Source organism: Notolepis coatsorum, assembly GCF_963971535.1.
Source record: "Notolepis coatsorum genome assembly, chromosome: 19".
Taxonomy (NCBI): Eukaryota; Metazoa; Chordata; class Actinopteri; order Aulopiformes; family Paralepididae; genus Notolepis; species Notolepis coatsorum.
Window position 1 is genome coordinate 31388993 of NC_140183.1, and position 15142 is coordinate 31404134.

Here is a 15142-nt window from a genome sequence, read left to right on the forward strand (position 1 = left end):
GAGTCCATAAAATGGAGTATATACATTTGACGTAGAAACTGTACATAGGAGGTTGGGTGGGGTTGGGTGTTGGGGGGGGGGGGGGGGGGGGGGGGGACACTGTACAACTGTACAAGCAAAACTGTACATTGGGATATTGACAACCATACTAGGTCATTTACATTGGAGGGGGTTGGGGGGGGGGGGACACTGTACAAACAAGCAAAACTGTACATTGGAATATCGACAACCATACTAGGTAAATTACTGTACATTGGAGGGGGTTGGGTTAGGACATTTACAGGGGCCAGTTTCGAATTGCAGTCTCCCGTAGGTGTTCCTTGAGAGTGGTTTTGAAAGTGGGTAGTGATTCACATTCCTTTACAGCTTTGGGTACGGCGTTCCACATTGATGTGGCATAATTGCGAAATGTGTTTAGTCCCTTGTTTGAGCCGAATCTGGGTTTAACATGATTTGTGGAGCTCCCTCTGGTGTTGTGATCGTGGTATTCACTGACCTTTGGGAAGTATTTTGACATGTACATGGGTACCTTGGTCGTGTAATGTATCTTGTAGACCAGACCCATTGCAAGTTGCTGTACTCTGTCGTCTACTCTAAGCCATCCTAGGTTGTCAAAGTGGGCAGGGGTGAGTTGGGTTCTAGGAGTAAGGTCAAGCAGTAGTCTGACCAGTTTGTTTTGAGATGTTTGTAATTTTGTTTTTAGCGCCTTTGAGGTGCTTTGGTACCATGAGGTGCAAGCATAGTCGTAGTACCCTTGAATGAGTGCTCCTGCCAGAGTCTTCAGGGTATTCTTGTTGCTGACTCAGACTGTGGGTGGGGGGGGGGGGGCACGCTGAATGTGATTTGACCAAAGCAGAGTATACACACAGACAGTGGAGCTGTTTGCAGATAGCGGAGCATTTTGACTTGTTGCGTGGTGGCGATGTCTCGCAGATAATACAACTACAAGTATAATTATATAATATATATTTTTTCGGTAGGTAACGTTACATTTGGTTGACAATTTACTGACTGACTTTCAAGACACTCCATGTTTACTATAGGTAGGTAACCAGCAGTGTAAACCGGGAGCCAGCCCAAACCATCAACGTAACGTCACCATCTAACTAACTCTAAAATGGCGGCGCCCATGGCAAAAACGGGGAAATTACATTGGCGTTTTCAGACAAATAAGCAGGATTTCACATTTGATTATAGGACCCTGTCTTACCCAAGGTACACAACAAACAAACTAGGCTCATATTGTTCAATGCTTCATTTCCCCTTTAACATAGGAGAGAAACAGCCTTGGCTACAGCTCCCTCACATTGGAGTCCTTAAAGAGACACACAGACTGTAGCCTAGTTATACTAGTTGGTCACATTACTAGTCAAGCTGTACAGAGATATAATATGTATTTTAACACGGATGTATAGACATAGATAACATTTCCATAACAAAATCTATTAAATGTTTTTTTTTTTTTTTTTTTTTTTACTTAAATTTTTATTAACATTTATAGACAAACAACACTTACACAAAAATGGATCCCATAACACAACATGAAAGAATGCAGTGAACATAAATGGTTACATGAATAGCATTGTTGGTTATATGTTTCCACTACAGTTGTTTTTCCAGGCACTTAATACAAAGACTGATTGTTTACCGCCCTTGAACAGGTATAGACAAATTTAATACCTACTCCAAAGGATTAGATACTGACTAAGGCAAATATGTATGGTATGGGTCCAGTGACCCTCCTTGAATTTCTTTCTTCTCTTATCCTTCGCCCTTTCTATTTCTTTTATACAAAATTTCTCTTTGCCTTTTGATTCACCCATTTACAAACCACATCTTCCTTGATTATTAACACTTTGGCTGCCGGAGGTTAAATTCATGATATACCATCTGTTGCCAGCTCTATTTGTCTATGGATAAGTTCCCCTTCTTTGCAGGGCTATAACCTTTTAAATCCTATTGCTAGATTGCCATTATTAGGGCCCATTCAAAGTCCTATATGTATTGTTCATTGTGTAGCAACGTTAAACTTTTTCATTCACATATTCATAGTAAAATATGGTCTAAAGTATAAGTATGTTTTTATCGTTTTCTGCAGCTTTCTTCAGAACGTGATTTATAGCTCCAAATGCATTATATTGATGATGAAATACAGTTTGGTAGGAATCTGTGCGAGATGAAAAATTTCAACTGGATGTACTTCTAGAATGATCTACGTATGATCTGATGATGACCGGATGGGCGGGGGATCGTTTATAATTCCGTGGGCAGCGTTAGATGATTCATCCAGGTCATATGTTCATCATAGCAGTTTATATGGAACACGTTAGAATAAAACGCTGAATCTTACCGTATGTTCCTCGCGCCGTTGGACGATCAGCGTGGTGTAGACCGTTTTCGATTATGGGATGTTTATCCTGATGAACCATTTCCAGGTTGTATAATACTATATACGTCCAAATAACGTTGTTTATTGAGTTAGGGCGAGCGATTGATCATCCAGTGTGTTGAGATGGAGTCCGGCTACCGATCGCGAGTGCCCGGAGCACATATGGATGAGCACTTCCTGTTTGGCGCGCCCCTCCCTCTTGGCCGATCTGCCGATCGGCCACCAGATGGCGCTCTCGAACCGTTAGACAGTTGATGGGAGCTCACCAGTACATCTCAGGGCTCCGGAAAGAAAATATGATTTCGATCACAGATTTTTGAAATATTGATATCAAAGACGAGTTATGGCGTCTTCGGCAACTTGAGCATGGCGGGGAAGGACGCCTAAACTCGTCTTTCGGCAACTAAAGTGTTAATACAACATTGTTAAACAGACATAAATAATAAAGTACAAAAAATATAATACAATTGTAATACCCAAAAAAATGAAAAATAAAATGAATGTTGCACCTCGCATATGTTCCCCCATTCCTTCTCTGTTATTCCTATCTCTAGTTCTCTCTCCCATTTCTCCCTTATATAATCGGTTGTGTGTCCCTTGCTGGTCATTATAGCCCGGTACAGTGCTGATATTACCCTTCCTTTCCCTCCTTCGTATGCCCTTACTATCATCCTAATTATTCCATTCTGTTCTTCTTCCTTGTCCCCTCTTATTTCTTTATTATAGTAATCTCTAATCTGTAGATATCTGAAGTGGTCCTTGTTTTCTAGTCCAAATTTCTCCTTTAATTTTTGTAGTGTTTGCATTTCCCCCTTCTCTATCATTTTGCGTATCGCTGTTGCCCCCCCCCCCCCCCCCCTCTCCCACCTTCTGAATCCATGGTCCAGCCTCCCTGTATTAAATGTTCTTAGCAGCAAGAATGTGTGATTTAGATGTATCTCTTGCCAACAGAAATGTGAGCATCTCCTGCTCTACCTAATGTGTGATAAGTCCAGCAACGTCCTGCGCCACACTGATGAGGTCAGTAACTACCTGCCCCCTTTAAGACCTAACTACCTGCCCCCTTTAAGACCTAACTACCTGCCCCCTTTAAGACCTAACTACCTGCCCCCTTTAAGACCTAACTACCGGCCACCTTTAAGACATAACTACCGGCCACCTTTAATACCTAACTACCTGCCCCCTTTAAGACCTAAACTGATGAGGTCAGTAACTACCTGCTCCTTTAAGGCCTAACTACCTGCCCCCTTTAAGACCTAAACTGATGAGGTCAGTAACTACCTGCCCCCTTTAAGACCTAAACTGGAATTTACTGTTTTCTGTTTTAATTTTGAAAATTGGATTGGAACAACATTCAAATGATTAGTTTACATAAAATAAATGTTATATACAGCACCTTTTTAAATACAAAATGCCTTTAGGGTTACGATGGAATGGCCCTGTATTCCATGTCAAGAATTACTCGATACTAATCTAGTCTGTCTGCATTATTCCAGCCCTCCTCTGGTTCAGCACTTCTGCAATCAATCAGAGAGCGACTGGGCCGTCAGAGGTCACCTCCTTATCGCACCCCTTCAGAACTTGTCTCTGATGTGTGGACCTTACTGGAGACCTGGTCCACTTCCAAGGTACACAGAACCATGGTAACACAAAGTACGGTGTAATAGTTGAAAAACGATGTAGTTTAAAAAGTATGGTGTAATACTTGAGAAAAAAAAATTTGCTCATGTTTCTTGTCTTTAATGCAGTTGTTGTTCTTTCTCTCTTTCAAACACAAGTATGCATAGATGATGAATACATTGTAAGGAAATCAAGTCACACATGCCCCCCACTCAAAAGTGTTTGTTAAATCAAAATAACCTGCAATATGTTTTTAGACATAAAAGGAAAGGAACACGCCAACATTATGGGAAATGCCCTTATTGTCTTCTCCAGAGTCAGAGAGGAAGATGAATACCAATTTCCTCTTTGTGCGTTCAGAAGAAAGCTATCCGGCTGCAAGCTAGCCTAGCTTAAACCTCAGGGAGAGGAGAACATCGAGGCTAGCTGGTCCATATCCGCTTCTACTCAGTTGTGCTGAGCTAGACTAGCTGGCAGCTGGATAGCTTTTCACTGAACTGAGAGGAATTGGGTCCATAATGTTGGCGTGTTCCTTTTAACATCCAACCTCAACATACTTTTATCTTATTTCCCCAGGAGCACAGTGATGCCTATACTAGGCTTCGGGACAGCTTTCAAAATAGATTGGTAGAGGCCTTTGGGACGGAGCTTCACCCTTCTCTCTTGAAGCAGCCCACCGCCGGTCCCACCTGTCCAGCAGAGATGGAGGAAGGTGCGGCGGCTGGCGGATCAAAGGCTCCGATGCACCTCAGCCCTCGTCTGACGGTGAAGGTGAAAGGAGCAGAATGTCAACAAGGTAATACAAAAGAAAAACAGCATCAGCTGTTAATATGTATTTCTATTATTTCTCACAATGTATTCTAATGGTTTTATATGGGAGGCAAGAATGGGCCTCAATAGCCCAGGGTTTGGTAGCGGTCTGTCCTTCCCGTCTCGGAGAAGCACTTTTTTTTTGGGCTTTTCTGTATTTTTCACCCATCCCAATTTAGTCGTTATGCCAATTCCCTTCCTGGTCGTTGCGCAAATTGTCCCACTGTCGGCCTGGGTAGGGTGTAGATCTACCACATGCCTCCTCCGATACATGTGGAGTTGCCAGCCGTTTCTTTTCACCTGACAGCGAGGAGGTCACGCTATTTCCCCCAGATCCCCTCCCTGCTGAACAGGCGCCCCGACCGACCAGTAGGAGTCGCAGTTTACAACAACCAGGACACATACCCCACCGGCTTCCCACCTGCTAACTGCCAATTGTGTTAGTAGTAGAGGTGGGCATAGATAAATGTTTTTAATCTAGATTAATCTATCTGCAATCCTGGATTTAATCTAGATTAATCTAGATTAAAATGGCTCAAAAAAAATAAAAAAATAAACTGCCGAAGGCATTCAAAATATGTGTGTTCTACCCAAATAATGACCAGAAGTAAGTCCTTACTTTTTCTTTCCTCCTTATGTTTCTCAGGCCAGGTGGCCCATTACACCATGAGCCCATCTCCCGTTTCCAAAATGCATTACAGACTGTTTGAAAAAGCTGTTTTGCTATGATAATTGGTAATGAAATATCAAAATAATGTTCAATAAGATGTACTTGTGTTTAATAAGTAGTTTTATTCAGAAGTTAACACAAATAAATAATATTACCAGTACAGTACAGTATCTAGCACACTCTCAGGAGCAAAACAGAAATGTGACATGGCTTGAATCAACTGCTCCAGTGGAGTTGCTCAGTGGCCAATGGTGTCAACTGTGGTTGTACTGGGCAGCTCCCAGGTGTGAATGGAACTGTGTGAATGTGAAGCAGGGCGTTCCTGAAAAAGAGCATCTGTGCTCAGCGAACCTACCCTGGGTAAATAAAGGTACATTTTATTTTTTTAGATTAATGCGTTAATTATATTATCGCGCGATACTAGTATAGCGTTAACGCAGCACGTTAACGCCGTTAACGGCCCAGCTCTAGTTAGTAGTGAAACGTTATGTTACAAAGAAATGATAATCCACAACATTCACGGTTTAAATCAGGGGTCAGCAACCTTTACTATCAAAAGAGCCATTTTCCCCCCCCTCCCACAAAATAAAATTCCTCTGGAGCCGCAAAACCAATTTACTCTTAAAATGAAGATAACAGTGTATATACATGTTCATATGTATATACATATTTTAGTATGTATAACATTTTATATATGGTTATCCCCAAGCATACCCCACATTTAGCATAAAACACCTGACAATTGCATACCCATTAATGGAATTATAAAGCAACAAAAAGAAAATGACTTTTTATTGCTGTTTTTACCTGTTATAACAAAGGAAAACCTCAAACTCTTATGAAGAGGAGAAGAAAAATACTGGCTGTGTAGACCTATTTTTAAATAAAACACAGAAGAGGAGACAAAACACTGGTGTCTGTATACCGACTTTGAAATAAAACCCTGAACTATGCAGGTATATTTGAGTCCTTCTCTTATTTGTGGAACATTTATAAAATAAAAAGTAGTCCACTTAGAAAAAAGACTACCATGTATAGACCTACTTTTAAATAAAACACAGAAGAGGAGAAAAAACACTGGCATCTGTAGACATACTTTGAAATAAAACCCTGAACTATGCAGGTATATTTGAGTCTTTCCCTTATTTGTGGAACATTTATAAAATAAAAAGTAGTCTACTTTGAAAAAAAAACTACCATGTGTAGACCTACTTTGAAATAAAACCCTGAACTATGCAGCTCTATTTGAGTCCTTCCCTTATTTGTGGAACATTTATAAAATAAAAAGAAAAATTGTTGTTCGCAAATTTCTCACCACATATCAGGCATACAGGTAAGCCTGCATCGTTATCGTGAAAGCAAATTAATCTGTCCACGCTGAATTAAATGCTCTATTTTCCTCAGACTTTCCTTTTTTTGGATTTATCCATGGTTAGCTTACTGGGCGGTCGGAAACTCAAGATTAGCCACTTGCAGATGGCAAGGAGATGCGTGGGGTGTGACATACTGTATATTTTAGTTGACTAAATATTTTAGTTGATGAAATATTTTTTCATTTCAGTGTCACAGTATGACACTGATCTACAAAATAAGAGATAAAAAAGTAAAAAATAAATAAAAATAAAAAAAGATTTGGCCAGGGAGCCGCAGCTGATTGGCTAAAGAGCTGCATGCGGCTCCGGAGCCGCAGGTTGCCGACCCCTGGTTTAAGTGAATGAATACACTTGACTGGCTCCTTGGCAAGGAGGAGCTGGCCAGCTGTCATGCACACCAACGTTGCCAGCCTAGAGAGCAAGCCAGAACTGCCTTTGGGTTTGCTAGCTTACTAATTAACTGATCCAAGCACTAGTCGGCTATGATTTTAACACCCTCATAAAGTCTGGCTTGTCGTGGCATGCCCACACTGATGCCGTTAATGCATCAAGTCAAATCAGGAACATTACTGATGTTCTTCAGCTGTCTCAATTAGCTAGCTAACCACTGGGATAACTATTAGCTACAACAAATATATTTGGTTATCAACACCAAGCAAACAGTATGATGTTAACTATACAATATCCTCTCTTACCAGGTTGAAGGTTTTGCTAAGGGTTGAACAGCTCTGACACTGTTTCCTAGTTTACGTGATGTCAAACTACCCTCAGAGGCAGAGAGTTCAAACCTGTTAATGTTATAACGTTGGCATGTTAACATCTCTTTCATGGAGTGGAAGTTCTATCATAGAAGATAGCTTCTCTTTTTTGGAAATAATATTTGGAACCCTTGTGGGTTAAACAGGTGGAACAGTGAATGAAGGACCAACTGAAAGCCCATTGTCTGGCAGAGTACATGGGGAGGAAGAAGTGAGTCAAAGCTCAGAAGAGAAGGACGACAGCGGATCAGAGAGGATCTCCAGGGCGGAATCGCCACTGAAGGACGACAGCGGATCAGAGAGGATCTCCAGGGCGGCGTCTCCACTGAAGAACGACAGCGGATCAGAGAGGATCTCCAGGGCGGCGTCTCCACTGAAGGACGACAGCGGATCAGAGAGGATCTCCAGGGCGGAGTCGCCACTGAAGGACGACAGCGGATCATTGACGATCTCCAGGGCGGCGTCTCCACTGAAGAACGACAGCGGATCAGAGAGGATCTCCAGGGCGGCGTCTCCACTGAAGGACGACAGCGGATCAGAGAGGATCTCCAGGGCGCAGTCGCCACTGAAGGACGACAGCGGATCAGAGAGGATCTCCAGGGCGGCGTCTCCACTGAAGGACGACAGCGGATCAGAGAGGATCTCCAGGGCGGAGTCGCCACTGAAGGACGACAGCGGATCAGAGAGGATCTCCAGGGCGGCGTCTCCACTGAAGGACGACAGCGGATCAGAGAGGATCTCCATGACGGAGTCGCCACTGAAGGACGACAGCGGATCAGAGAGGATCTCCAGGGCGGAGTCTCCACTGAAGGACGACAGCGGATCAGAGAGGATCTCCACGGCGGAGTCGCCACTGAAGGACGACAGCGGATCAGAGAGGATCTCCAGGGCGGAATCGCCACTGAAGGACGACAGCGGATCAGAGAGGATCTCCAGGGCGGCGTCTCCACTGAAGAACGACAGCGGATCAGAGAGGATCTCCAGGGCGGCGTCTCCACTGAAGGACGACAGCGGATCAGAGAGGATCTCCATGACGGAGTCGCCACTGAAGGACGACAGCGGATCAGAGAGGATCTCCAGGGCGGAGTCTCCACTGAAGGACGACAGCGGATCAGAGAGGATCTCCACGGCGGAGTCGCCACTGAAGGACGACAGCGGATCAGAGAGGATCTCCAGGGCGGAATCGCCACTGAAGGACGACAGCGGATCAGAGAGGATCTCCAGGGCGGCGTCTCCACTGAAGAATGACAGCGGATCAGAGAGGATCTCCAGGGCGGCGTCTCCACTGAAGGACGACAGCGGATCAGAGAGGATCTCCAGGGCGGCGTCTCCACTGAAGGACGACAGCGGATCAGAGAGGATCTCCAGGGCGGAGTCGCCACTGAAGGACGACAGCGGATCAGAGAGGATCTCCAGGGCGGCGTCTCCACTGAAGGACGACAGCGGATCAGAGAGGATCTCCATGACGGAGTCGCCACTGAAGGACGACAGCGGATCAGAGAGGATCTCCAGGGCGGAGTCTCCACTGAAGGACGACAGCGGATCAGAGAGGATCTCCACGGCGGAGTCGCCACTGAAGGACGACAGCGGATCAGATAGGATCTCCAGGGCGGAGTCTCCACTGAAGGACGACAGCGGATCAGAGAGGATCTCCAGGGCAGCGTCTCCACTGAAGGACGACAGCGGATCAGAGAGGATCTCCAGGGCGGAGTCTCCACTGAAGGACGACAGCGGATCAGAGAGGATCTCCAGGGCGGCGTCGCCACTCAAGGACGACAGCGGATCAGAGAGGATCTCCACGGCGGAGTCGCCACTGAAGGACGACAGCGGATCAGAGAGGATCTCCAGGGCGGCGTCGCCACTGAAGGACGACAGCGGATCAGAGAGGATCTCCAGGGCGGTGTCTCCACTGAAGGACGACAGCGGATCAGAGAGGATCTCCAGGGCGGCGTCTCCACTGAAGGACGACAGCGGATCAGAGAGGATCTCCAGGGCGGTGTCTCCACTGAAGGACGACAGCGGATCAGAGAGGATCTCCAGGGCGGAGTCTCTACTGAAGGACGACAGCGGATCAGAGAGGATCTCCAGGGCGGAGTCTCCACTGAAGGACGACAGCGGATCAGAGAGGATCTCCAGGGCGGAGTCTCCACTGAAGGACGACAGCGGATCAGAGAGGATCTCCAGGGCGGAGTCTCCACTGAAGGACGACAGCGGATCAGAGAGGATCTCCACGGCGGAGTCGCCACTGAAGGATGACAGCGGATCAGAGAGGATCTCCAGGGCGGAGTCTCCACTGAAGGACGACAGCGGATCAGAGAGGATCTCCAGGGCGGAGTCTCCACTGAAGGACGACAGCGGATCAGAGAGGATCTCCAGGGCGGAGTCTCCACTGAAGGACGACAGCGGATCAGAGAGGATCTCCAGGGCGGAGTCTCCACTGAAGGACGACAGCGGATCAGAGAGGATCTCCAGGGCGGAGTCTCCACTGAAGGACGACAGCGGATCAGAGGGCTCGGCAGGAGGCTCGGCAGCAGCAGCCAGTTCAGATACACCGGAAAACCTCACCTCAGCTCCTGTGGAATCGGACCTGGGGGGAGAAGCCACCGATGGTGCCAAGGCCGGTGGTGGGCCCCCTCTCGATTGGTTTGAGCCCATTGAGGAAGATGATGATGACAGGCCCCCTCTCAATTGGTTTGAGCCCATTGAGGAAGATGATGATGACGATGCACAAAGCTTGGACCTCTCCGTCTCATCCTTTAATGGTAGGAGGGATGCAGAAGAAGAGAGCCTGGCAGGAGCGACTGGGAGGAGTGGGAGCGCAGCCAGCAGGAAGAGGAACCACACGTGGATTCACCAGTATGTTGAATAGTTGTCGTCTTTCATATTAGATTAGATTAAAATGTAGTACAGTACAACAAAAATAAGGTGTCTTCTAACCAGAGTGCAAATGTAATGGTAAAGTGCATTAACAATATACAATGTACAAGTGATTAAATTGGAATATGTATTATATAGATGAGTACTACTGAGTAATAATGCTAATCGGATGTATGTACATTGTTACAGTATTATTTACAGTGATGCAGATATAAATACACTGATAGTAAGCCATACTGGCCAGTGGTATAACTAGTAAGAGTAGGTAAGCAATATATACAGATATAGTATATTGGTATGTTTAATGGGAATATATGCAGGTATATTCAGACAGATGTGTATATATACTGTATTATTGTACATGGCAATTAGGGGTGGATGGTATAAACGGTATACGTTATAAAAGGTATGAATTTGCGCTACGGTATGGATTTTGACTATACCTTCATACCTTGTGACTGGTAGACTAGAGCAGCTAGTCACAGCAGTAGCAATGACATTAACGTTACTTGACGATACACTCGACATTTGCAGTGGTCGTTGCATAGTGTTTAATTTTTCTCCACTTGCTTACGGACCTTGCCATATAGTTTGGGCATTTCAATTTGGCTAAGGAGGCTGAGAGGAGACTTCCTTTAGCGCAGCAACGGGGCTAACGTTAGCCGCTAAGCTAACGTTTTAACGTGACTCCGCGGCACCAGTTTCATTAGTGAGGAAGGGGGGGGGGGGGGTTATATTGACGAGGCTTGACAACAGAGGTTCAAAGTAGGGGTGGGCAATATGACAATATTAAATAAATATCGGGTACAGTTCATTAACGATACCCGTATGTCGTGGACATCATGATGTTTTGCACAAACCCTCATCCGTACAGTATATGTGTGTATTTTTGGCTAAAGTGGATAGAAAACTGTTGAATGTCGGCTATTGCGTATTGGCTAGACATCATAACACAGACTATACAGTATGTAGAAAGAAGGAATAAAACGCTGACAAACAGGATCCGTGTATCAAGGAAGCAACAATTTTATTTGTGAAGGTCGCTCTTAATATACACACTCAGCTGGTGTCAATGAGTCCATCACTCAGCTGGTGTCAATGAGTCAATCATTCTCATGGATGACGGGAGAGCACACTCATGATTGTCAACAAAAACGCAGTACTGTGCACACAAGTCTTAGGCACACGAGTTTTTATATAAATTGTCTTAGATGTTAATATTTTTTTTCTGTATTAGTGTCAGTAGACTACTCTTTTAAAAAAAATTACTTTTCATTTAATTATTTTTAAAAGCATCTTCAGTTCAGAGTTTGTATTTGCCACATGGAATCAATACAATCAGAGTCTTCATTACACAATCATAAATATCATTCCATGGACAAAAGGAGCAGGAAGAAGAATAAATCTTAGTTACCTGCCCCTTATTCCTTAACTAAACAAGTATTTACTTAATGGTCGGTGTACAACCTAATTTACACAAAATAATAATTTATACCATTATACAAGAAACATACAATCCACAGTTACCGGTAAACAAGAAAAAAATTAAATAATAATAATAATAATAATAATAATAATAATAATAATAATAATAATAATAATAATAATAATAATAATAATAATAATAATAATAATAATAATAATAATAATAATAATAAAGAATAAAATAAAAAAAATAAAAATATCTCACTATTCAGATCACATTTGATTTTCATACTGACTAAATATTACTTACATCCCTTAAAGGCCAATTTGCAGGTTAAACCCTACTCTGCAATTATCGGTAGTTTACATCATAGGTATCTAATTTAATTATTTATTTATTTTCCATTTGACGCCGGAAATGCCACTCGGAAAGGGTTAAAAAGGTCCACGCACGAATAACATGCACGGAGCGAATCAAAAAGCTTATCGGACGCTAGCACGGCCGTGACGTCACTTCAGGCAACTTATGCCTTATGCCCGTCCGGGTCATAGTATTATATGGCTATATGGCTCCTGCTAACGTTAGCATTATGTCTACTGTCGTGAACCATTTTAAATCGGGCCATGCAAAAGAGTTTGGGGAACGAGTAAAATGTGCAGGTCCTCTTCTCAGACCTGTGGGGCAAAGCACTGCACACACATCATGCCGGCTAGCAAGCTACACGTCCCGGCATGTTGATAGCACAATAGTAGCCCACTCGGTGCATCAGTCACAAAACGGGCTGCGTGAATACTTTCCCCAAGGCAGTTGTCCTTCCGCGTTCGGTTTGCACGGCCTGATTGGCCACTGATGCTTCTCTCAACGCCCAATCGCGTTACTCCTAACGCTCGCTCCTAACTTTCAGAACTTCCCTCAGTTCCACAAGTCCATCATGCCAGCTACCTACGCGTTACTCCTAACGCTCGCTCCTAACTTTCAGAACTTCTCTCAGTTCCACAAGTCCATCACATCAGCTACCTACCTGCATCAATATACTACTAACTATCAACTAACTCGCTACCGCCGTGCATCAATATACTAACTAACTAGCACATCAATGCACTAACTACTACCGCCGTGCATCGCTATACAGCTACCGCCGTGCATCAATATACTAACTATCACATCAATGCACTAACTACCGCCGTGCATCGCTATACTGCTACCGCCGTGCATCAATATACTAACTATTGATGTGATGTCGATTGATATGAATAGCTAGTTACGTTAATATAGAGATGAAAACAATACGTTATTTATATTGATGTGATGTCGATTGATCTGAATAGCTCGTTACGTTAATATAGAGAGATGAAAACTACGTTATTTATATTGATGTGATGTCGATTGATATGAATAGCGCGTTATGTTAATATAGAGAGATGAAAACTACGTTATTTATATTGATGTGATGTCGATTGATATGAATAGCGCGTTACGTTAATATAGAGATGAAAACAATACGTTATTTATATTGATGTGATGTCGATTGATATGAATAGCGCGTTACGTTAATATAGAGATGAAAACATTACGAGGAAATGGGCTACGTTAATATAGAGAGATGAAAACTACGAGGAAATGGGCTACGTTAATATAGAGAGATGAGTTCGTTTTAGTATATGATGCACGGCGGTAGCGAGTTGAGTGATAGTAGTATATTGAGCGAGTAGTTAGGCGATAGTAGGGCTAACACGATTGGGCGCTGAGAGGCCAATCAGGGCGCGCAAACCGAATGCGGAAGGACAACTGCCTTGGGGAAAGTATTCACGCAAACGGGCTACCACGATAGCTATGAGCTAACTAACGTTACAAGCTCAAACACCTTATAACTACTACTATTGTCGTGTCCATAAGTTCCTTGGCAGAATACTTGTGAGGACAAAGGTATCCAAAGAGGAGAGAACCATTTTAAATCGGGCATTCATGCCGGCTAGCAAGCTATGCGTCACGGCTAGTTGATAAGCATGAACCGGTTTGGATTCGAATAGACGCAGCCCCACTCTGTGCATCAGTCACGATAGCTATGAGCTAACTAACGTTACAAGCTCAAACACTTTATAACTACTACTATTGTCGTGTCCATAAGTTCCCTGGCAGAATACTTGTGAGGACAAAGGTATACAAAGATGAGAGAACCATTTTTAATCAGGCATTGTTATGAGTTTCGAGAATTCTGGCTACCAAGCTAAGTTAAGCTACGTTAGCTAACTTAGCTAGCTACTAACGTTATATACACAATATGTACAACGACACAATGATTTACATTATTACAAATATGGTAACGTGGTTGTGGCTTTTACAAATAGTGGTTCGCTTTAGAGATGAATGGCTATGATCACGGAGCAATAGTGTTAGTGAAACAGATACATTTTCATTCATCACTCCTCGGCTAGTAAGTAGCAAGGCTCTCTGCTTCCTGCCACTAGCTGTGTGTGACTCTCAGAGCCCCTCACTGCCCTGCACCTGATGTGACGTCAGCATTAAGATGACACACGCACGTTATTGATCCATGGATTAAAATATGCATGTGCGTGGAGCTTGTGGTTTGGTTGACAAAATGTTTGATAAAAACGCTAAAACTGGGTCAATTTCGATAATTTTTTTCCCCTCTTCATGAAAGTCAGCGTTGGCCTAGTCACATTGTTTATTGAACAAAAATACAACCTGCAAGTTGGCCTTTAAGCTCGCTATGGAGAAGATTCCACAACTTTACACCAATAACTGAAGGACACATCTGTTTAAGTGTGGTACGTGCAAACTGATGTTTAAAATTGTATTTTCTCCTTTTAAACTCACCTTCTAAATGAAAAAGATTTTGTAGTTTTTCTGGCAGTGTATTATTTCTTGCCCTAAACATAATTAACATTGTTTGAAACTTAACCATGTCTTCAAGTTTAATTATTCTAGATTTAATAAATAATGTGTTTGTGTATTCTCGATAATTCACTTTATGTGTGATTCTTACAGCCCTCTTCTGTAGTATATATAATGGTTTTATATTGGTCCCATAAGTATTCCCCCATACTTCAACACAATAACTGATATAAGGTGAGATGAGTGAACAGTAGAGTGTTCTCATTGCCTCATACTCTAACACATCCTTTACTTTATTCAAAACAAAAATACTCTTGGACATCTTTTTTTTAACGTGTGCTATGTGAGATTTCCATGTTAATT

General features: G+C 43.4%; 1 protein-coding gene across 1 annotated transcript in view; it reads left to right on the forward strand.

Moving 5' to 3' along the window:
* The window catches only part of LOC311246441 (uncharacterized protein), a 191953-nt gene that overhangs the window by 127268 nt on the left and 49543 nt on the right, over positions 1–15142 (forward strand). The window contains exons 12-15 of the mRNA XM_084336596.1: positions 3341–3409; positions 3886–4017; positions 4586–4805; positions 7767–10476. Of these exons, the coding sequence (XP_084192722.1) occupies positions 3341–3409; positions 3886–4017; positions 4586–4805; positions 7767–10476 (3131 nt within the window). The remainder of the gene's footprint in view (positions 1–3340; positions 3410–3885; positions 4018–4585; positions 4806–7766; positions 10477–15142) is intronic.